Genomic DNA, 24801 nt, shown 5'->3' on the forward strand with positions numbered 1-24801 from the left:
AACAATTGTACACCCTGAAATGGGAAGGGAATACGATGAAAACAACATGTTTAAACAGAAAGCATCATGTTAAAAAAGGAGCAAATACCACAGTTCAAGGACTTGCTGAGCATAATGCGCTAAAATTGGAGGTCATAATGATAACATTCTCCAAGCAGTTTTTGGCACAATCATTGCCTCTGAGCTAAAATTCTGGGTTCAAGGCCCACTCTAGACTTGATTGCCAAGGAAGGTGCATTCATAACATGCTTAAACAGGGTTGATTATCATCTGTAAATCCTTTACCATGCTTATGGGAAGCAATAAGAATGGGAGTCTCTTGGTCAATCATGCTTAATGCAGAATGACATCTCTTGTTGTTTTATTGTCTCAATTCCAGACCAAATAGGTAGTATACCTCTAAGACAGATTTGTGAATAATGGCATGTGGCATACTAGTATAAACATACCCATTTTGCGTTCATTGAGTGCAATATATTCAATCAGTCATTTCTGTGTATATACTACACCACAACATCTGTGAGCATGACTATTTTTAAGTCTTTGACATTATAGCAGTGTAAATAGTTAGTGTTAATGCAAGGCATCTGTCTCAACAAGAACCTAGTCTTTGTGATATATGTTTTCAGTATATGTTTTCACGAAGGAGATAGATATAGTTCTTAGGCTAAAGGGATCAAATGGTATAGGACAAATGTGGGAACAGGGTACTGAGTTGGATGAACAGCCATGATCAAGTTGAATGATAGAGCAGGGCTGAAGAGCCAAATGGCCTCCTCTTGTTCCTTTTTATCTGTTTCTGTATTAACATGAGCTAATGTATAGGGCAGTACATAAACCATATCATGCCGGTGGTGGTGTTTAACACAATAAACCAGATCATTCCTCAAGCTGTAGCCTCTGGTTTCAGGCTAGTGACCTGCTCCAGGGAAAGAAAGCTACAGAAATAGATGTAAACACATGCTTTATCTGCCTCACAACATAGCAGGTCTTCTACTCCCTTTGGCTGGAAGATGTCAATAGTTGCATTACAGCATATGGAGAGGATTTTGGATGAGAACACTCTTCTACATATTTCTTCACTTTCATGCTGTCAAAGATGGCTATGTCAGAGCAAGTAAGGAAATGTAGTCTTGGCGTCGCTTAAACAAAATGTAAATGATTTTCAATCTTAGAAACAGAAGATCAAAGAAAAGAAAGAAAGCTTTCTGCATAAGTAAGGATTCTGGATTAGTGGTGCTGGAAGAGCACAGCAGTTCAGGCAGCATCCAAGTAGCTTCGAAATCGACGTTTCGGGCAAAAGCCTTTCTGATGAAGGGCTTTTGCCCGAAACGTCAATTTCGAAGCTACTTGGATGCTGCCTGAACTGCTGTGCTCTTCCAGCACCACTAATCCAGAATCTGATTTCCAGCATCTGCAGTCATTGTTTTTACCTCTGCATAAGTAAGGAGACAAATCAAATTGCAACTATTTAGTATTTTATAGCCAATGAAACATGACATGAAAGACAATCACTGTTAGGACATGTGTCAGAAAATACATATACAGAGAGCTCTCACAAATAGCAGGGCAATTGATAATCAATAAGCTGTTAGATGAATATTGGCCATGGCATCTTCAAGGAACACTACTTTTTATGTTGTCCTGAGTGGTTAGATAAAGCCTCAGATTACCATTTCATCAGTGTATGATAGGGTAGCACTTCCTAACTGGGGACATTAGTTGAAATACTGACTTTCAATTACTGTCTTGGACATGAAACCTACAGTCTTCAGACTCAAAGAAGGAAACCAACTTTTTTAAAAAATTCATTTGCGGGACATGACTGTCTCTTGCCCATTCATAGTGCCCATTATAAAAGAAAACTTAACTAAGAGTGGTGACATACAAATCCTTTATAAAGCTGGTACCTCTCAAATGTCGCAGAAAAAATACAGATATTCTTTGTTGACAATCTACTTTTCCTGTTTCCCATCTTTGACTTTCATAGTACACTCATTTCCATGTGAGGATTTCTGACTAGGTCGATGTTATTTTGCTAGACCACTGCAACATTTCTATGAAGGAATTATTTAAAAACTTAACGTTGGAAAGGCAAAGTCCATTCACCTGGAATCCAAGAGCTGCTTCAGTCCCCTTGTGAAATGACACCAATTGGGACCACGAGATGAAATCTCTCCCAAAAAATGAAACTCAGCTCAAATTTAGAATTGCAATAAAAGCAGGAAATTCTAGAAATACTCATCAGTTCAGCTTTCAAAATATTTTGCTTTTGAGTTAGAATTTAAGCTTGTTGTAAAGATGTACACAATCATTTGAAGTACCTCTAAAGGGTTTGAACTTGTTCTCCAGATCAAATTCTTGCCTGCCCAATCGGGAAAGGTTTATTCGCAGATCAGGACAGATGGCAAACTCTTCTATTGTCTTACTAATCTGGTAGATCTTTTCTGTCACTGATTCAGATGCTGGACCTACGAGAGCAAAGCAGATAGTACAATTTATTTCAAAATACTCACGAAACTTAAGCATACACATTTGAAATGGGCGAACAAAACATCCCTGATTTATTTCTAAACATTTGTCACTGGAATCTGTAGAACGAGATTGAAAATCTAACTTTGCATTATAATGAACATTATTGCTCACTTTCAGACTAGAGGTCCTGGACTTTTAAAGAATCATTTTTATTTCAACGAGCTTTAGTTGATGGCCCTCGGAAATCTCTGCCTTCCTCAAATTCTGATTCTTTCATGCCACTGATTTTAATATGCATTCAGCTCTGGAATTTCCCTCCACTCAGCATCTTGGCCTCCCTAATGTCTGTTTTACCTTGAGGTGTTCCTTAAAATCTATATCTTCAGCAAATTTGACCTATTAGTTCCATATGTGGTTTAATGTCTCAGCTGAAAGATGGCAGTGTAGAATTCCCTCCTGGACATACAACAAAACTTGCTTTCATATAGCTGACCAAATCCCCACAGACTTAGATTTTAAGGAACATCTTAAGGAGGAAAGAAAGGCAGAGAGGCAGATATGTTTAGGAAGGGAATTCCAGACCTTAGGACCTAGGCAGCTGAAGGCACAGCCAAAGTTAGTGAAGTGACAGGAATCCACAAAAGCCCAAATTGGAGAAGTGCAGTGAGCTCGGAGGGTAATAGGGTTGGAGGTTACAGAGATAAGGAGGGTTGAGGCCATAAATGAATTTGAAAACAAGGATGACATTTCTTCAATTGAGGAGTTGTTGAATAAGAAGACAATTGGCCCTTTCATATCTATCCCAGATGTCTGCAAGAGCTTGTCACACATCCCACCTTTACCCCATAGTCCAACTGCTCTTTTCTCTTCTGATAATGATCCAGTTCCCTTTTGAAAGTCACAAGTGATTCTACTTTCATCACACTCTCCCGCAGAATCCAAATCTTATTCACTTATTGTATAAAGATAGCTCCTCCTCATATTTCCTTTGGTTCTTTACCAACCATCTTCAATTGAAATCCTCTGCCTCCTGAAGCCTTAGCAAAAGGGAACAGTTTCTCCCTAGCTACTCTGACTGGAGCCCCCAGGATTTTGAATCCCTCTATCAAGTGCCTCTATCTAGCCATTCCCTCTTCAATCAAAGGTAACAGCTTTCCCAATCTATCTTCAGAACCAAAGTTCCTCATCCCTGAAACCATTCTTATTAATGTTTTTTTCTGCATCCTTTCTAATGCCATCCCATCTTTCCTGAAGTATAGTGACCAGCATGGACACAAGATTCCAGCTGAGGCCAAACAGTGTTTTATAAAGGTTCACATAATCTCTGTGCTGGTTAACTCTATACCTCTTTTTATAAAGGCCAGATCCCATATGTCCTGAGTATTTCATCAACTTGTGCGCAATAACCTCAGATTTCTCTGTTCTAATGTCACCCACTCACCATATTATTTTCTATTACCTCTACTTGATTTTTTACCAAAACATATCACTTCAAACTTTACTGCCTCAATTTGCATCTGCCACTTGTCCTATTTCAATAGCTTCCGTTCTCTTCCACATTCTCTTCAAATCTATCATCATCCTCTGCATGATTCACATTACTTGCAAGTTTTATGCCATCTACAAAATTTGAAATTGTGTCCAAGTTTAAGTCCTTACAAACAAAACAGTGGTCCTGGTTCTGACTCTGAGGGAACTCCACTATGTAGTTCCCTCCTGCCTGAAAGTCAACACTTCACTATTTTAAAAAAGGGCTTCCTGTAACTCAACCAACTTTGCCGAAATTCTGTCATTGTTCCTCTTATTCCACAAGCTTGACATGATTCACATTAGGATATGGGTACTGGAGTTTGGATGAGCTGAAGTGCTTATGTTGTTACAAAAGTAAAATGGTGTGGATGCTTGAAATCTGTAATAGGAACAGAAAATGCCAAAAATACTCCAAGGTCTGGCACCATCTGTGAAGAGGGAAACCGAGTTCGTGTTTCATGTTGCTGACCTCTTGCAAGAATTGGGAGCAGTTCAAAATATAATGTGTTGTGCTGTGATATTATTGGTCTTTCAGTTAAACTCGAAATACCTTATCTTGCCTATCAGTTCCTTACAACGCAATACATTCCCAACAAGGTCTCCATGCTGAGGGATAACATCGAATAACATTACATAATAGGACTAAATTCGTTGCTATTTTTCATTTATTATAAGACCACACTTGGGAATTTATGAAAGATAGAAACTTATCGTCTGGCATACCATTCACTTGATGGTAACATCAGTGAGCCCCTTGAAGGGCTTATTGGCTCACAGCTTCATTCCTGGTGAATCTATTATCCATCACTGTGTGTTAAAAGACCTTCCTGTAAAGACAGTCCACACACTCAGGAAATCCTGCAGTTGCGTATTTAACAGGACAGGATGACGCTCAAATTTCTTGTCTGGGGAATTATTCCATGATCCACGAACTTACAGCAGGGCTGCTGCGCTTTCTTGAAGTGAAAAGCTGAGCCAAAAATGAGTTTGAAATTTTGCAGTCCCTGTACCACTTGTGAACATAGCTCTCTCAGGAAATGTGGGATCATGGAAAAGTCCCAAGAGCGTTTACTGATTTAAAAACTCATAGCTGTTTCTTAGCCGTTCTTTATGATTTATGGTAATGTAAATCAATTCAGAAAAGAATTTAGGAGCAGAGGAACATTGGAACTGGAGGCAACAATATAACCCCATAATTTTTATCTAATAACACTTGAGACACTTATTATATTAATTTTAACAAGAAACCCTAACTTTAAAATGTTTTAGAGGATGTTTGATCATTTTTTATTCTAGCATGTAACTACATCGACCTCATATTACCATCTCCTGAATGAACAACTGTATCTGCTGAGACTCACCTCCATTTGCTACGTTAAACTTCACTCCAAAGTCACCAGCAGGTCCTCCAGGGTTATGACTTGCTGTAAGAATAATTCCTCCAATGGCCTTTATCTTTCTGATGATGCAGGACACTGCTGGTGTGGACAGGATCCCATGCTGGCCAATCACCAATCGCCCAATCTGAACAACGTAAAGATTGCATTTAAAACAGTGTAAGAGAATTTGCTCTTAAACTCTTCTTTGAATGGTAAGCTTAGCAAATGACACATTAAAGAATCAATTTTTGCTACAAAAAATTTAGAAGTAGTTAGAGCACAGTAACAGGCCAGTCAGCTTTGCTGGTCTATGATTGTAGGCAGAAGTGGGTATGCAGATGCTGGGGATTAGAATGGTGCTGGAAAAGCACAACAGATCAGACAGCATCTGAGGAGCAGGAAAATTGATGTTTCAGGTGAAAGCCCTTCATGAGGAATTCCTGATGAAGGGCTTTTGCCCGAAACGTCAACTTTCCTGCTCCTCGGATGCTGTCTGACCTGCTGTGCTTTTCCAGCACCATTCTGGTCTGTGATTGTGTCTATCTCACCCCTACTTCAACCCACCTTGACCAATATCTCCTATAATCTTACTTCCCTCATGCACTTTCTATTTTTCCTTGAAATCATCCACATTATTAACCTTAACCACTTCCTGAAATGGCAGGTTGCATGTTCTTTACTGCTTTGCACAAACAGATTCCTTCAATTTCCTATTAAACTTTAAGTGATTATTTTATACTTTTGCTTTGGGTCTCCACCACAAATGGAAGCATCATTGCTGTGTCAACCTTTTCTGACAACTCTGTCATGCTAATGTTAATGTGAGATTTGTGGGTGGAAGGATCTGTTACCATTCCTGTTTCCTTTGACTGGGACTAAGAGCCTATTTGATTCACAGTGATACACAGTCATTCACTATTGAGTCTTTATAAAGAGAAGCTCTTGTTTATCAAAAAGTGTAGTTTGTTGCATGATTGCAGTTAGGTACAAGTTTGGCTTCTCGAGGTGTAGGTGATCGCGCCCTACCTGTGATTGAGGTGATATGAGTTCAAATCCAATATGTTCCGGAGGTGTGTCATAACATGTCAGAACAGGTTAAATATATTAGCCAATTAGACAATGAGGGTCAGACTATGAAGTGGATGTAGGTCTGCTTGAAATCCTCAGAGGTTCTGCCTGATCCCTAGCCAAGCCCATATGGCATTATCAAATCAGACAGAGCTTAATGCAGTGTCTAATATTAACCCTTTTAGAACTATTGCCTTTTACAACAGACCTCCATTAGGTCACCAATTTAAAGTGACAACATCCCATCTCATCAGTTACATACCCCATTATAAGGTTGGAAGTGGAGACGTTTACTGATGATTGCACAATGTTAAGCATCATTCACAACTCCTCAGATATTAAAGCTGTCCATGTCCACATGGTGCAAGACCTGGAAAACATTCAGCCTTTGGTTGCTAAATGGGAAGTAATGTTCACGCTAATCTAGTGACCATCTCCAACAACAGATAACCTAACCATCGCCCCTCAACATTCAATGACATTTCCATGAGTGCCGAAAACAAGCTTAACACCATCCAGGCCAAAGCAACATATTTGAACATTCACCATCCCCAGCCTAAAGTAGAAACAATGTGCAATATAAACAAGGTACACTGTACCGCTCAGCAAGGCTTCAGCAACAACACCTTCTACACCTGCAACAGACACATGAGGGACCTACAACTTGCAGGTTCCTCCCCAAGCCACACACTGTACTGACTTGGGAATGTATCACATATTCCTATATTGTTCCTGAGTCAAAATCTTGAAACTCCTCTCCTAATAACAGCATGGCTGTCACTACACCTGACAGACTGCAGAGATTCAAGAAGACAGCTCAGCACCATCTTCTCCAATCATCTCCTGCCATGATTTCAGATTCCCAGCATTCATTCCCTAGATTTACTGCTCATTGAGACAGTTTATCCATCTGGTCATCTGCGAGCAGGAAAACTATTTGTAAACATTTAAAAGACAATTTGTTTTTAATTTCAATAGGACATCTATGAAACACACACTTCTGGGTTTGCCAATGGATGTTCAGATGCACCATCCTCCTTTGCCCTCTTTCATCAGTCAGTGCTTAGCCCTGAGTTGAGGTTACTGCATATCAATTCTTAGCAGCACAATTTCAGAAGGATGCAAATGGCTGGGACAAGATACTGTGGAGATTTATTAAAATTGTACCATTGCTGAAGGATTACAGTCATGAGTAGAGCTTAGGGAGGTTAGGACTATAGCAGAGAAACCTCAGGAGAGATTTAATAGAGGCCTTCAAAGTCACAAAGGATAGTGATAGACTGAATAGGAAGAAATCATTTCTAATAAGTTGGTACAGTTAATAATCAAAAGACAAAGATTTAAAGTGATTGGCAAACAATCCAGGAGGCAGATGTGGAGCATTTTATTTTTGAGCTATTGTGATCTGTAAGAGTGGTCAAAGCAGATTCAACAATAACATTGAGTAAAGGATTTTGATTGGTACCTGAAGGGACAAAATAATTATGTATAATTGTACAGGTCTTCCAAAGGGCTGGCACAGGCATGATGGTTCAAATGGCCTCCTTCTGTCTGTCAATAATAACGCTATGTGAACTCAGAACAAAGCGAGCAATATCCTTGTCCTTTCTCAAACCCCTCCAAGCAGGAGACACTTTCTTGAACACATAAAGATGTTATTGTGCTAACAAGGGTCACCAGGTTCACTTACTCTCAAAGCTGCTGCGTTGTCCAAAACAACTGACCCCTCCCCCATCACTGAAGCAGAAAAACACTCTGGATTTCCTGAGTTCGGAAGTCATAAAACAAAAAGACAAATAAAATTTCTTCTTCTTCACTGTTATTTTGTGTCACAGCAGTGAGACAGTGAGCATATTTATTTTTCTAAGTAATTGATGTCCTGTCATGGAGGATAGGTTGTTTTTGCAGCAATAAAGCATCAGTGTTTTTCAGAGCACAACCCTTGCATTAAGGATCACTTGGTGTTGCTGAAGTCAGCTGACACAGACTTAGGTTCCAGTCTTCTCTGCAATTCAATATTATTTGTCCATCTTCACTGAACAATCTGCTGAGATGAGATAATAAGATGAACTAGCTGGTAGCCTTTAGCAGTGATCAGCATCAATATTATAGACTGTGCTCCGAACTGAAGGTAAACTTTCAATGCCTTGTTATGGACCAGATCAAGCCCCCTCAAAATATATGAAGATGAAAGCCTAGACCCTAGCTTCTTCTTATTTTAAAGGTAAGTGTAAAGCACTGTGTTCCAGATGCAATTCGATTGGTCAAACTACTTAACTTTAAGCAAAATATGCTTTATTTTTACATTACATTAAACACAAACAACATAAACATAAAATAATTGTCTTAACTATAACTCTATTGAAATCTTAACAAAATAATATATTTACTACTAATTAACTGTTTCAATATAGTAACATCCCATAAACACACCCTTGGCAAGACAAATTCAGTAAAGTAGATTATCTCACAGGCAACTCCAGCAGCAGGAAGAGAACCACAGCTTTTAGCTCTAACAAAGAGAGGAAGATAAGGGCTTCCACATCCAGCTTCAAGACCCCACCAGCTGCTGAAAGTTAAAACTAAAAATCCTGGGTCTATGGGAGCCATTAAGGTTGCTCCTACAGTTCCAACTTTAAAAACACACAAGGCCCCACAAACTGATTACTGTATTGGCTTTGAGCAGATCACTCACTACCTCTATCTCAATCTTTCTTCATTAAAAAAAACACAAGGACAAAATACACCTCTCAAAGCCATAGTATTGTCACACTTGTGTTAACCTGACTCCTCTTACTTTTGTTATTCATCGTTACTTCAACAAATCATGTGCTTATCTCCATGTGAATAAAACCATAAGGAGGAGGTCTCTTGGCACAGTGAGGCTGCTCTGTCATTCAATATGATCTTGTCATGGCTCTATTTCTGATTCTTGCTAATTTGTCAATCCTTTATACAGACTACTATATTAGTAAAAACACGATAAGCCTTTACTTTGTGTAGTAACCTTTAACCAAGCCTCTTGAATGCCTTTTGGAAATCCAAATACACCACACCTTTATCCATACTCCTTGCTACACTTTCAAAGGACTCTAACCGTTTGTTCATTTGCTGAAAAGGCCAAATTTTGTCAAAGCTTTTCCATCTTGTTCTCATCAGGACAATTCACAAAAGCACCACTTAAGGGGAAAACCAACATTTAAATTGCATGAAAGGAGGGTGTTGATTGGTGGGTAAATGAACTCTGATTGGTAGAGGCATTACCATGTAGAATACACCCATTAATGCTGATTGACAGTTAACTGCCAGGCATTATTGCCTGCAAACCTGACTGACAATCCTAAATTAGTTGTCACTGTAATTCTTCTCAGACTCGAAAGTATCCAGCCACTGCTGCCCATCTGACATTGACAACAGTGTTGCAGGTTTGCAAGTGTGGGCTGATTGGGCACATTCAGTATCTGGATCATATCATACAGCCAAAAAGACAAGCTGTATGATATGATCCACTAATTTCTGTGAAATACATCCGACATACCCAGCATTACACTGACAATGGAATTCATATACAATATTATTCTTTGATATTCCTTCCACCTTGCAATAAATCCAGTAAGATTGATCAAAGGCCTTGAATTGGTATTCTTGATAATTTTGTCCTGATGAGTGCAAGATGAAAAATTATTTTTAAAAGTATTTTTTTCTGCAATACTTAAGTTCTGTAGTAACAAATGATTTAAATGTGATTTCCCTTTGACAAAAACCATGTTGATTCTGCCTGATTGTATTATGATTTTCTGAATGTTTTGCTATTGCCTCTGTATCAGACTCAAAATGAGTGTCCTTGTCATAAATTTATACAAGAGCCTGGTTGGGCCGCACTGAGAGTGTAGTGTACAGTCCTGGTCTCCATACTTTAAAAGTCTATACAGACACTAGGGAACATGCAAAAAAGATGTCATGAAATTGGTACAGTGCTTTAGTGATAGAGGTTTCAGGATGGACTGGACTAGTTGGGGTTCTTTCCTTTAGAACAGATAAGACTTAGAGATTTTTTTAAAAAGTGCTCGAGAAACCATAGCAGCCTTTATCAAGAGAGAGAGAGGGAGAGAAATAGATTTGGTGTTTTGAGTTCAATATAGCCCTCTTTCAGAACTCTGAATGTTTGTTAAGGTTTGTATGCTCTAACAGCTCATTTCATACCAATATGCCTTGGAATCTTTCCCTCTGACCTCATCCCTTCTTCTGATCCTATCTCTTATTCTGTATTAGCTATACCCTCTGACTTTGTACTTCCTGTTGCTGGATAACCTGCACTCATTGTGGTTTAAAAAAGAAATTTAGATTCTCCTGCATCTGTGGCACTTTTTAGTGATAACTTAGAGGTGATTTCATGGAGCTTTTTAAACTCTGAATGGGTTGGAGAGATAGGTTGGGAGAGAATATATCCAAATGATGAAGAATCTAAACACAAGATTCCTGTTAACAAATCCAAAAGGGAAACAAGGGGACATTTCTTTACTCAAAGTGATTAGAATTCGCTGCTACTGAAAGTGGTTTAAGGAAATAGCTTAGATGCTATTAGAGGAAACTAGAGGAACACATGAGTAGGGGATAGAAAGATATGGTGAAAGACTCAGGTGAGTAGATAAAATGTGGAGAATATAAACACCAACATAGACTACTTTGGGCCACATGTCCATTTTCTGTGTCATATGTACTATATCATTCTGTCACTTACTTTTCTTTGTGGATGAAATTTAAGTATATTGTGTTTTTTGGCATTTAAGTTAATATTCCTCAGAAGTTTCACTAAGTCTATTTTCAACACGTTGATACAATCAGAATGAAGCTTTGACAGGAGCAGTGAGTGCTGACTCTCTGTACATCTTGAAGGATGATTTAAACTGTTTTCCATCCAGCATAGAAATTAAATGGGATACAGAGGGTTAAAAGAATTGTGAACACTAAGTGGGACAATTAGCCATACATCATAAAACAGGACCTGATCATATTAAATGGGAGCAGATGTAAGGAGCCACACAGTCTATTCTTGCTCTAGCTTCTTGCTTTTATTTTTTTCTTCTTTTTCTCTTTGTTTAACCCCCACACTACCGCCTAACTGCGGTAGTGCTTATTTTTTTCCCCAACACCCATGGTGTGTGTATGCAGGTGTGAGACACAGTGAGAGACACAAGGTGCATGAATCTTTTATTCAATTTCCACCACCAGGAAGATAGGAAAACACCCGAGAGGCCAGTGACAAGCAGTGCCCTTCACATCAAAGGGCAGTGCTTTGTGATCAAGCTTCTTGCTTTTATACTGGAGATAGACTTAAGCTGATAGGCAAATGAGCAGGAGGTGGCAAGAGAAGAAGTTATTTTAATCAGTGAATTGCTGCATTATGGAATGTGTTGCCTGAAAGGGCCATAGAAGCTAATTCAAGAGTAATTTCCAAAAAGGAATTGAATAATTACTTGAAAGGGAAACATTGTGGGGCCGTGGAGAAAAAGCAGGAGGTGTGGATCTAATTGAATACGCTTCCAATGAGCTGGCATGGCCATGCTGGATTAAATGGCCTTTTCCTGTACTCTACAATTTGGTCAATGTGATCTCCTATGGGTTTAGATCACCTGAAGAGGTTATAAAAGTAGTTATTTTCTTCTTTACCTTTATTTTTCCTCCTTTTGCTAGGTAGAGGGTTGCAGTCAGAAGGAAGGGATGTAAAGATAACATCTAGTCACAAAGTTAAATTCATCGTTGGGTGTGGAACAAGTTTGGTGGAATGACTGGTCAAATCCATAATGTTAATTTTGCATTTTTTTGTAGATCATAAAGGGTCATGTTTATTACGAATAATGCCAGGGTTAAATTATTCTGCTGTTTGCACTGGGTGAGTTCCAGTGAATTAACTGCAAACATGCAAATATGCAGCTGTGCTTCAAGAGGCTTTCAAACCAATTTTCCCCTTGATACTCTCAACTGGATATTCAGGGTCAGAAACAGACAAGCAGGAACATAACAGCAATATAAAAACAGATGTGTCAAAGTACATTATCCAACTCTTACCGATTTCTAGCATCTTCCTGATCCTTGTATGCTCTCTGCTTTTGCTTTGGTTGTGTCAGCATTGCATTCATTTACTGCCAACCTTTATATGGGTGAACTGCAAGCTAAGCCAGACATGATCTGCTGAGATGGTGGCCCTGACAACGTAAGTGTTTAAACACAAATAATTCAAAAATGGGTCTGGACGATTTCAAGTAATAAGGCTGTGACTACTTTCTTTGGCAGCTTCTCCATCGTGGGATTGTCCTTGGGAAGAAAGATTGTTGATACATTGATTTGAAACAAATGCTCCTTGTGGTTTGTGTGAATTACTACCTCATGTTGTATCAATGGCAGAGAGCACCAGATACTTGCTCTTCATAATCTCAGTCAAAGAATTCAAAATTTCATAGTTCTGGATTTTACATGAAAATAAAGCTGTAGTAATAACAGACTTGCCCATTGATGAGCAAATCATCCAACATGCTCAGGGGACGAAGACACCTGTAGTGAAATGTCAATCTCCAGAATTTGCCAGTTAATTTACCCCACTCCTTCGACTGATTCAAAGAAACAGCATCTCACCCTCATATGCCTTGCTATTTTTAAAAAGTTACTAGATTTGCACATTATTGCCTATTAAATTAATGATAAATTAAAGGATAAAAGGAGTAGTAGACAGAGCCCGTGAGCATGCTCTGGCATTTAACACAACCATGGCTCATCTTCAGCTTCAATTCCACTTTTTCACTTGCCCCTTTAATCCTCATTTCATAAGAATCCAAAGCTCTGGTGACTTCTGTGTTGAATATCGTGAATGAACGACCATCGACAGGTCTCTGGGGTGGTTAAGTCTAAAGATCCAAAGCCCGATGAGAGGAGAAATTTCTCCTCATTTTATTCTGAAATAAATGACTTCTTATCCTGAACTATGACTTTATGTTCTAGTCTCTCCAGACAGAAGAAACAGAGCTTTTTTCACATTTGTACATGGGATGTGGAACTGCTTTCTAGGCCTTGGGCCCCATACCTCGGGAATGATGTATTAGCCATGGAGTGAGTCCAAAGGAGGTTCACGAGAATGATACCAGGAATGTAAAGCTTTACATATGAGGAACGTTTGAGTACTCTGTGACTATACGCAATGGAGTTTAGAAGGATGAGGGGGTATCTGATTGAAACTTACAAAATACTGAATGGTCTGGACAGATTGGACATTGAGAAAATGTTTCTATTGGTAGGACAGACTAGGACCCGAGGGCACAGCCTAAGAGTAAAGGGAAGACCTTTTAGAAAGGAGATAAGGAGAAACTTCTTTAGCCAGAGAGTGGGGAATCTGTGGAATTCTTTGTCACAGAAGGCTATGGAGCCCAGGTCATTGAGTATGGTTAAAACAGAGATAAAAAGTTCTTGATTGCCAAGGGCATCAAAGACTACAGGGAGAAAGCGGGAGAATGGGGTTGCAAAACCTGTCAGCCATGATTGAATGGGAGAACAGACTCGATGGGCCGAATGGCCTAATTTCTGCTGCTATGTCTTATGGTCTAATCACAATGCTGTAATGAAAGGAGTTTCAGGATTCAATGACAGTAAAAGCATCATTGATATAGTTCCAACTCAGAATGGTGGCTTTTCTTCTTTATTTCTTCATGGGACGTGGGTGTTGCTGACAAAGCCAGCATTTCTTACCATCCCTAATTGCCCCTAAACTGAATGGTTTACTCATCATTTCAGAGGGTAGTTAAAGGTCAAGCACACTGCTTTGAATTTTGAGTCAAATGGAGTTTAGGTTACCTCAACAGTTTCTACAGGCACCTTCTGGTAGAGGGACTTTAGAGACCCCCCCCCCCCCCCCGCCCCAACCCAGATGGCATTCTGTGCCCTTGCTATTCTTGGTGCTTGTTCCAAATGCCGTTCAATTCAGAGGAGGAATGATTCATCAGCTGAGGAGGGCTGGTATGTAGTATTCAGAAGGAAGTTTCATTGTCTATATTTGACCTGATGCCATGAAAATTCATAGGGTCTGGAGTCAATATCAAATAGTCCCAGGACAACACCAATCTGACTACATATCACTGTAGCACAACTGTTGAATTCCATCTGGCAATGGGACATATCCAGGAAACATAATGGAAAAGTCTGCTACATGCATTGGAAGATGTGTCTTATTGAGTACGTGACTAGACTGACTATGTGATTCTTGACCTGTTTGTGAGCCAGCTCTCCTAATTTTGGAACAGCTCCCAAATGAGGAGGGGTTTGCTGTTTCAACTGGGTATGGTGCGACTTTGTCTTTTCTGGCATATAGGTCGATGTTAGATAATTTCTTCAGTTTTATTCTTATTCAACACTACTATAACAGTTCAATACAACTGTGTGCCAGGTATCTCACAGCATTAACTGTGTGCCTTCTCATAATCGGATATTTCAACACATTCTCCTTTAATCCTCTGAATTTCAGAGAATGTTGGTCCCTTTACTAAATCTCACCTCATTGGACAACTGTAGGACAACCTTCCCACCACTAGAATAAATCTGGTGCACACATGGTGGAAAGTTAGGGGAAATTATTCCCTGTGTAAATATCCTGTTAAGGAGGTCTTGAGGTGCAGTGGGCAGCATTTCAACCTCCAAGCCAGCAATTCCAGCTTTGTACCCCAATGCAAGGGATTTTCATAATGTAGCCAAACAAACTGATTTTCAGAAATCTTCCCTCATCTATTCTTCCTTAGAATAGGGTGACAGAATCTTTCACATGCATCTCAGAAGGCATTCAGACATTTCAGTATGTTAACTGAAAAACAACATTCTGATAGTGCGGTGCTGACCCTTCAACAATGCCGTATTCCCTCCGTACTAACTCTGATAGTGCAATTCTCTCACAGTACTGATTCTGTGACAATGCAGCACTCTCTCAGTACTGACCCCCTGACAGTGTAGCCCTCCATCAGTACTGACTCTCTGACAATGCAGCCCTCCCTCAGTACTGACCCCCTGACAATGCAGCCCTCCCTCAGTACTGGCCCTCTGACAGTGCAGCCCTTCCTTTGTATTGACCTTCCAACAGTGCAAGCTTCTGTCAGTGCTGACCCCCGAGAGTGCAGCATTCCCTCAGTACTGACCTCCTGAAAGTGCAGCACTCCTTCAATACTGACCCTGCAAAGTGCAGCCCTCTCTCAGTACTGACCCTCCAATAGTGCAACCCTCTCTCAGTACTGACTCTCCAACAGTATGGCACTCCCTCAATACTGACCCTCTGACAGTACAGTTCTCCCTTAGTATTGACCTTTCAACATTGCAGTCCTCCTTCACTACTGACCCTCTGACAGTGCAATTCTCCCTCAGTACTGACTTGCTGACAGTACAACCCTGTCTCTCAATGCTGACTTTCTGACAGTACAGCCCTCTCTCTCAGTAATGACTCTCTGAAAGTACAGGTCATCCTCAGAACTAACCCACCTTCAGTAGGACTGAGCACATGTTCCTCTGACAGTACAACAACATCTCAATCTACTCAGCTGCCCTCTGTGCAACCCTCGCTTAGCAGTGACCCCCACCCTCTACAGCGCAAACCTCCCTCAGTACTGAAGAATAAAGACCGAGGAATTTTATTTTTATTTTAGCTATTTTGGTTTAGTTGAGGGTACCAGGAAATAACAGCCCTCTTCTTCTTTGAAGCAATGGCTTTTGGAGTTTGTACATCCACTCGACAGGGTCTTGATTTAAGATCTTAACAGAAAATTGGAGAAAAATAACAGGAAAAAATAACGTAAATCAGATATGCCTAAAGATGACTGCTTTTGATATTAATGGACAAATGCGTCACACTATTGTACTTTAACTGAGGTGATAATCTATTTCAAATAGTTTATCTAATGCCTGCATTAAAATAGCAGAGAGAAAGGAATGCTGTGGATATTCAGAGTCACAAACAACATCACCATCAGAAATATCCAGCCTTCGCTAGACAGCCAAATACAAATAAAAATCACATAAGGGAGACTACTATAGCATTGTAACTGAACTAATCATTTCAGAGGCTGCATCTTATGCTTTGGAGTCACAAGTTCAAATCCCACTATTTCACTTGGGGAATTTAAGTTCAGCAAAATAAATATATGCAGAATGAAAAGCTAGTATCAGTAATGATGCCTGGATTATCCTAAAAACTCAACAAGCGTATTAATCTCCTTAGGGGAAGAAAATCTTTACCTGACCTGATCGATATATGGCTCCAAACTATATATGGCAGTTGGTGCTTAACTGCCCTTTGAAATCAATTGGTTGTATTTCGGTGGTTCAGCAGCACCTTTTGAAGGGTGAATTAGAATAGACAATAAAATTCTATCCTTGTCAGCAACACCCACATCCTGCAAATGAATTTTTAAAAAGTGGTACACGAAGAGCCATTCATACACAGGAAAAATTTGGAGCATGGGTGAACTAAGATGAATTCTTAACCAAAGAAAAATAAGCTGCTGCAGTTTTGTAAATGAGGTGAAACATTAAACAAATGTTACTGGATAACGTAAAGAAAATTCAGGCCTGAGGTTAGGAAATTCCTCTGGACACACAGACATTTGATTATTCTGCAGGAGAGACTTCCGGCTTGGTAAGGACAAGAATGAACAAAGGCATTGGAATAATTTTAAAAGCAGATGGATGCTGTAACAAGGGAATTTGTTCTTGCAAGACGTGTTGAAATGGTCAAATCTACTCCTTATCATGATCTTTCAATGAGAATCCATGACAATAAGACGAATTCCTGACTGTCTCACATTCTGCAGTTCAGAGATAACCCCACTTGGAACAAGATACCACATCAAAATAATACAATAATAGAACATAAATCTTTAAGCTTCATAAATTCCAACAACAAGGAGCCATGGCCCGATTTTAAAGAGCACAGCAGCCTTGAACCATCCTATAACAGGGATATTTCAGACACCTGCCTAAAACAGATCATTTGTCAACCTTTTGTGTCTGACTTGTGTGTCTGTTGCATTGCCGAACTCCAAACACAGAGTATCCAGTTTCCAGTGCGAGCGTCAGAAAACATATTTTCACTTACGAAATGAGAAATGGAAGTCACTGTTTGGGGAGGTTGAGGGAGGTGGGGAGAGGGTGGTGGTGAAGTGGAGGTGCCAGTTCAAAATAGTTGAGGTCACCTTATCGGCTGGAATTTGCTACCTAAAAGGACAGTGGAGACAAACTCAGGAAGAACTTTAAAACTAGAACTGGATAAATGTTTGTGTTTACAGGTTATGGTTAAAGATTGGGAAGTGAACCGATTTGGATATCTCTCTCAAAGAGCTGGCAGAGGTAAAATGAGCCAAATGGCACTCTTCTGTGCTGCATGATCCTGAGAGTCTTGGGGCTGAATGATACAGCAGACGTCACTCTGTTTCAGTCTCCTGTTAAAACAGAACACTTGAGCTGATTCCTCTCTCCTCAGTTCCAGCTCTTGCCCTTCCTCCTCACCGACTGTTAGTTTCACATAGTGTACTTGTCGTGGGAGCCTCAAGTCATTTTCACGGATGGACATCAAATTCCTCAGCCCAGTTCTTTTTGCAACAGGAATGTTGTACTCTGCATCTCATGTGTAAGAGTTAAAAACCCTCCCCTGCTGCCCCCCACCACCCATTTGCTCAAAATATCTGACAGCTTTTTTTGCTGCAACTATGTGTTGATATTGACGCAATAGGAGCAAAGGGTCATCTAAGGGGCCTCATTCTTCTCTTTAATCAATGAGATTTAAGGATGAAAAGGAAACAGAGCAACAACGGAGAAGAAAATGGGGTGCATTAGAGTCAAAACATATACAGAATGTGAAACAGAGAGAAGGAAAGAAATGTTGGTTTAAGAGAGAGAAAAGATGGAGATCTGAAATGACCTGAAATGGGGCGAGATACTGAAATTGCATGATCAGCTATGATCATATTGAATGGTGATGTGGACTCAAGGATTTTATCTCTCTACCTTGGAGGCTCCCTGCCTTCATTCCTGATGAAGGGCTTTTGCCCGAAACTTTGATTTTCCTGCTCCTCAGTTGCTGCCTGACCTGCTATGCTTTTCCAGCACCACTCTAATCAAGGATTGAGTGGCCTACCCTTGCATTTATTTTCTACATTTCTATGAAATAAAATCAGAGAACTCTGGAAATACTCAGCATGTCAAGCGGTGTCTATGGAGAGCGAAACAGAACTAAAGTTTCAGCTTGGTGCAGGCTTATGTCTGATTAAAGGTCATTAACCTGAAACATTAACTCTGTTTTTCTCTCCCCACAGATGCTGCCTGATGTGTTGAGTGTTTCCAGTATTTTTCTGTTTGTATTATAAATTTAATAAAGTCATGCTGACATGGTGCAATGCATCAGTCAAAAAAAAATCTTGATTGCTTTGCCCAGTTTTCCGCACTGGGCCAATTCTACTCATATTGCTAAGAGCAGCCAGGAGATAGTTCCAAATGCCCAAAGTCTGTTTGGGGGAGAGAGTGGAGAATCATTCATTATTTAGCCTCAAAAGTGACAGGGTGGTAGGGGCAATATCTATGCAACAATACATTAACTAACAAAGGTAAAATAAAGATAAATTATTATGGTAACAATATTTAAATACTTCCTTTAATGTAAAATAAACATCATAAAAGCTAGGAAAATGATTGCTGGTCCCTTGCTGAGATATTTGTATCATCAATAGTCACAGGTGAGGCGCTGAAAGATTAGAGGTTGGCTAACGTGTTACCACTATTTGAGAAAGGTGGTAAGGAAAAGCCAGGAAACGACAGACCGGTGTGCCTGACATCAGTGGTGGGCAACTTGTTGGAGGAAATCCTGAGGGATAGAATTTACATGTATTTGGAAAGGCAAGGACTGATCAGGTATAGTCAACATGGCTTTGTGTGTGGGAAGTCATGTCTCACTAACTAAATTGAGTTTTTGAAGAAGTAACAATTGATGAGGACAGAATGGTGGATATGATCTATATGGACTTCAGTAAGGCGTTCGACAAAGTTCCACATGGTAGACTGATTTGCAAGGTCAGATCTCATGGAATACAGGGAGACTTAAACATTTGTAACTGGCTAAAAGGTAGAAGACTGAGGATGGTGGTGGATGGTTGCTTTTCAGACAGGAGGCCTGTGACCAGTGGAGTGTCACAAGGATTGGTGCTGGGCCCACTGCTTTTTGTCATTTATACAAATGACTTGGATGTGAACATAGGAGGAATGGTTTGTAAGTTTGAGGATGATACCAGAATTGGAGGTGTAGTGAACAGTAAACAAGGTTGCCTCATTGCAACAGGACCTTGATCAGATGAGCCAATGGGCTGAGGAGTGGCAGATTAAATGTGAGGTGCTGCATTTTGGAAAGGCAAATCAGGGCAAGATTTATACACATAATGATAAGATTCTGGGGAGTATTGCTGAACAAGGAGACCTGCAAGTGCAGGTTCATAATTCTTTGAAAGTGGAGGCATAGGTACATAGGATAGTGAAGAAGGTATTTGTTTTACTTGCCTTTATTGGTCAGTACATTGAGTATAGAAGTTGGGAGGTCATGTTGCAGCTGTACAGGACATTGGTTTGGCCACTTTGGAATACTGTGTGCAATTCTGGTCTTCCTGCAATAGGAAGGATTTTGTGAAACTTGAAAGGATTCAGAAAAGATTTACAAGGATGTTCCCAGGGTTGGAGGGTTTGAGCTATAAGGAGAGGTTGAATAGTCTGGATCTATTTTATCTGGAGGATCGGGGGCTGAGGAATGACCTTATAGAGGTTTAAAAAATCATGTGGGGCATGGATAGAATGAATTGCTAAGGTCTTTTCCTGGGATAGGGGAGTGGAAAACTAGAGGGCATAGGTTTAAGGAGAGAGAGGAAAGATTTAAAAGGGAACTAAGAGGCAACTTTTTCACACAGAGAGTGATGTGTATGGAATAAGCTGCTAGAGGAAGTGGTGGAGGCTGGTACAATTACAATATTTAAAAGGCATCTGGATGGGTACATGAATAGGAAGAGTTTAGAGGAATATGACCGAAGGGTCTATTTCTGTGCTGTACGTCTCTATAATGCTAATTTTAATAGACCAAGAAAGCACAGATTCAAACTAATGGAAGGCAACTTGTGAATAACATACAGGATAGACTTCCAATAGATAAGTGAAGGCAACAACCACAGGTCGTTCTGCTATAATGCACATTTCATTAACACAAATTTGCCGTAATGTGATTGACAAACTGGGGGCACTAATTCTAAAGCGTGAACTTTTAAAATGTGTGTTGGCTGAAATGCGATTACATCGCCAACACGTTAAGTGTGATTTTTCTATAATGTGGGGTTGCACAAGAACGCAGCTATCGCGACTGCACACTTAACTGCTCTGAAGAACGTAAAGATGGTCCATTCATCCCCTCCAGCCTGCTTCCCAATTCAATTTGTTCATGATCAATTGTATCTTAACTCTGTCTCAGAGGCGAGGAATACTTTGACAAATAACTCACCTTCTAACTCCCCAATGCCTGTCCACTATCTATAAGGTACAAGTCCATTGTGAGATGTAATACTATCCACTTGCAAGGATGGGTGTAGTTCCAACAACATTCAAGATGATGGACATCATCCAGGATAAAGTAGCTCATTTGATTGGTACCACATCCACAAGAATCCATGCTCTCCATCATTGATGCTCAGTAGCAGCAGTCCACAAGATGCACCACAGAAATTCACCAAAGATCTTCGGTCACAACACCTTGCAAATCCACATCCACTTCCATCTAGAAGGAAATGGGCAGCAGATATATGGGAACACTATCACCTACAAGTTCCCCTCCAAGTTATTCACATTCTTACTTGGAAATATATCACAGTTACTTCACAGTCACTGTGAAAATCTTGGAATTTCCCCCCAAGGGCATTGTGGATCTACCCAAAGCACATGGACTATGGCAGTTCAAGATGGCAGCTCACCACCACTTTCTCAAGAGCAACTAGGGATGGGCAATAACTGCTGGCCAAGCAGCATCCACAAATGATTAAAATAAAATCTATCCATCATCAGAAAGTAATACTTAATATTTTTTGCTGACAAAAAATCTACAGGTGAGAATTTAGTTTGTGTAAAACATACCCATTTGCACAGAATTAACATCAGCAGCCACCCACCAAAAACAACTTCAAAATATTAAATTAACCTCCGATCACAACACCTTTTGTGTGGTTAGTGTTCTGGTTTCTACCTTCCTTTGCATGAAGAGGTCCTTTCTGCCATCACTTGCGAATGACCTGCCTCCAGTGTTAAAGTAAAGCTTTTGTTCTGGATCTAATCCCAGCAGGGCAAATAGTTTCTATATTCTGGATTAGTGGTGCTGGAAGAGCACAGCAGTTCAGACAGCATCCAAGATTTCGAAGCTACTTGGATGCTGCCTGAACTGCTGTGCTCTTCCAGCACCACTAATCCAGAATCTGGTTTCCAGCATCTGCAGTCATTGTTTTTACCAAATAGTTTCTATATATCCACTCTATCATCTTCTTCAATCATCTTAAATATTTCAATTACAACACCTCATAAGTGGGACAATTAACTCTTTCTAAATGCAGGTGACACACATTACTGGCTTGCTCACATTACTTCGTAATCTATATTTTTAAAGCGATTGGATAAATAACTGTGTTATTGAAGTTTTTTTTTAAATTAGTTGTAGCTAACACACAATCTGTACAGTGTGAAAGCAGGCCATTCAGCCCATAAAGTCCACACGATCCTCCACCCTATCGCTGTAACATTGCATTTTCCATGGGTAATCCACGTAGTCTGTACATCACTAAACACTATGGGCAATTTAGCATTGGCCCCCTCACCTAACCTGCACATCTTTGAGCTGTGGGAAGAAACCGGAGCACCTGGCAAAAACCCACGCAGACACGGGAGAACATGCAAACTAGAATCGAACACAGGTCCCTGATGCTGTGAAGCAGCAGTGCTAACCACTGAGTCACTGTGCCAACCTACATGTTATAAGACTTAGATACTTTGGTGATGGACCATTTGGAACCACATACAATGCTAGGGTGTGCTACCAATATGTTGAACTAAATTTTCCTGGCACCATGATGATAGGAGTGGTGGCGGGATTGCTAGGAAAAAACCGGGCGGGTGTTGCTTACGGCCGCTCTGGTGCATTTCCAACTCAATTCCTTGACATTCCAGGACCATCCTGGAGGTTTGCAACTCTAGACTGAATGTTTTACCGATGAAGACAAAACAGTTGCTTGTTTCTTGGCTGTGGAGTGAATTTTAACTTGATATGTCAGAATGGTAAATTGGTTCAGTTCACAGCACTCTCACTGTTAGGTCAGAAGGCTGTGTGTCCAATAGCCACAGCAGGGGATTGAGGTCATATTGCAGTTTGACAGTACTAATAGAGTGTTGCATTACCACAAGTGCTTTAGGTGAAGAGTTACATCAAATTGACAGCACAGAAATAGGCTCTTTGGACTGCCAGATCCAGACTGGTGTTTATTTTTCATGAATCTCTTTGCATCAGCCTTCATTTCATCCCAACAACATATCAATCTTTTCCTTTCTCTATCCTGCTCCTTAAATACATCCATACAATTCTCACCAACCATTCCCCGTGGCAGCAATTGCACGTTCTCAACATTCTGGATTAAAATAAGTTATCCCTGAATTCTCTTTTGGATTTAATTAGTAGCTATCTTATGCTAATGGCAAACAGGATTAATGTTTCGATTTCAATTTGAAGAAGCATCATATTGGACGTGAAACTGTCTCCACAAAAGCTTCCAGACCTGCTGAGCTTTTCCTGCACTTTCCATTTGTATTTCTGATCTCCAGTACTATGCTTTTATGTTTATGGTCCCCTAGCTTTGGTTCGCACCCCACCCCCAAGTGGAAATGTCTTCTCTTTTACACTGAGAACATGCTCTGGTAGTCCTTTGGAAGTTACATGTTCTATAACACAATAAACACCAGAATCCCGGCTGACATGCTTTTCTAGCCATATCTCCATTACTCATTAATTTTATTGCTGTTTTTGGAATTGTACTATTTGAAAAGTATTCTCCCAACTAATAGCAGCCACTGCACATCAAACAGTGATGCATTTTACATGACATGCTTTGAAATGTAATGAACAAGTGACACATTTCTTACTTTCTGCTGCTCATTCTTTTATCTTACTTCACGCCTTCTGTCTGCACAGCTCCCTGTACAAAAAGGGCTGCATATATAGCAACACAATTCCTGGCCAGATGAAGGTGATCAAGTAACTCCCCCATAAATCATGTTTGGAGACCTGCACTGTCCTAAGTGACTGGGGTTGATTTTATGCACATTATTTGCATCATGAAACTACCTTTGCACTTTGTGGAAAAATAACATCATGTTTTTGAGGCAATACTTTGTCATCAGTCATCATCTCTGCTATTGTAATTTGTATAGATTTGTTTTAAATAATTCCTGTTGATGATTAAATACAGGGCAATATTTAGATGGATTCAGTAGAATGGTTGCTGCAGGGAGCTTTTTTAATTGTACTGTGCTGATTAAATAGATTCTATAGACTGTTTTCTGCCAATTAGATAGACTCTGTCAACTGTTTATGGTTTATTACATTGTATTATTTAAATAAACTCAGTAGACTGCTGACTATAATGCACTACTTAGGTAGACTCAGTAGACAGATGGCTATGGTGTGCTGTTTAAATGGACTTAGTAGACTGATGGCTCTAATACAGTGTTTAAACTGACACAGTAGACTGTTGGCTGTAATATATTGTATACATAGATTCAGTAGATTGCTTACTATTGTGACGATGCTGTAACTTTAAGAAGCTATGTTGTCCTGATTGTTTTTTTGAAGAGAGGTTGGAAGGCAGAAGCACTGAGCAGTCTACCAGAACCTTGGGAAGCTTGGGGTTTTTTAAAAACTGCCTGAATGGGTGGGGCCTGTTTTCATAGATCAGGATTTCTGGGTTTTTAGGTTTAGCTTTCCGCAGAAGCTACTGGGGTCTCAATAGATTTAGAAGCATTAGAGAATGTCTCCTGGCTGCTTCTCTCTCTGAATTTTCTCTTGATGTTCTTTCCTGCTAGATTGGAGAACTGCATTGAGAATCTATTGTCCAAATTCTCCTTTTTGCCAAGGGATGTGTTTGAAACAGTAATATTTACTGTATCTATTATTCAGGTAAGTTTTCCAACAGAGTTAAGTTATTCTAAATTCCTTTTTCTTTGGTTGCATTTTAATTACAGCATTTAATAAATTGTGTTTTGCTTAACATCA

General features: G+C 39.9%; 1 protein-coding gene across 1 annotated transcript in view; it reads right to left on the bottom strand.

The window, feature by feature from the left end:
* The window catches only part of pgm5 (phosphoglucomutase 5), a 175745-nt gene that overhangs the window by 125199 nt on the left and 25745 nt on the right, over positions 1 to 24801 (bottom strand). Inside the window, exons 2-3 of the mRNA XM_072588634.1 lie at positions 5367 to 5529; positions 2325 to 2471 (exon numbers count right to left, since the gene is read on the bottom strand). Of these exons, the coding sequence (XP_072444735.1) occupies positions 2325 to 2471; positions 5367 to 5529 (310 nt within the window). The remainder of the gene's footprint in view (positions 1 to 2324; positions 2472 to 5366; positions 5530 to 24801) is intronic.

Source organism: Chiloscyllium punctatum, chromosome 2, assembly GCF_047496795.1.
Source record: "Chiloscyllium punctatum isolate Juve2018m chromosome 2, sChiPun1.3, whole genome shotgun sequence".
Classification (NCBI taxonomy): Eukaryota; Metazoa; Chordata; class Chondrichthyes; order Orectolobiformes; family Hemiscylliidae; genus Chiloscyllium; species Chiloscyllium punctatum.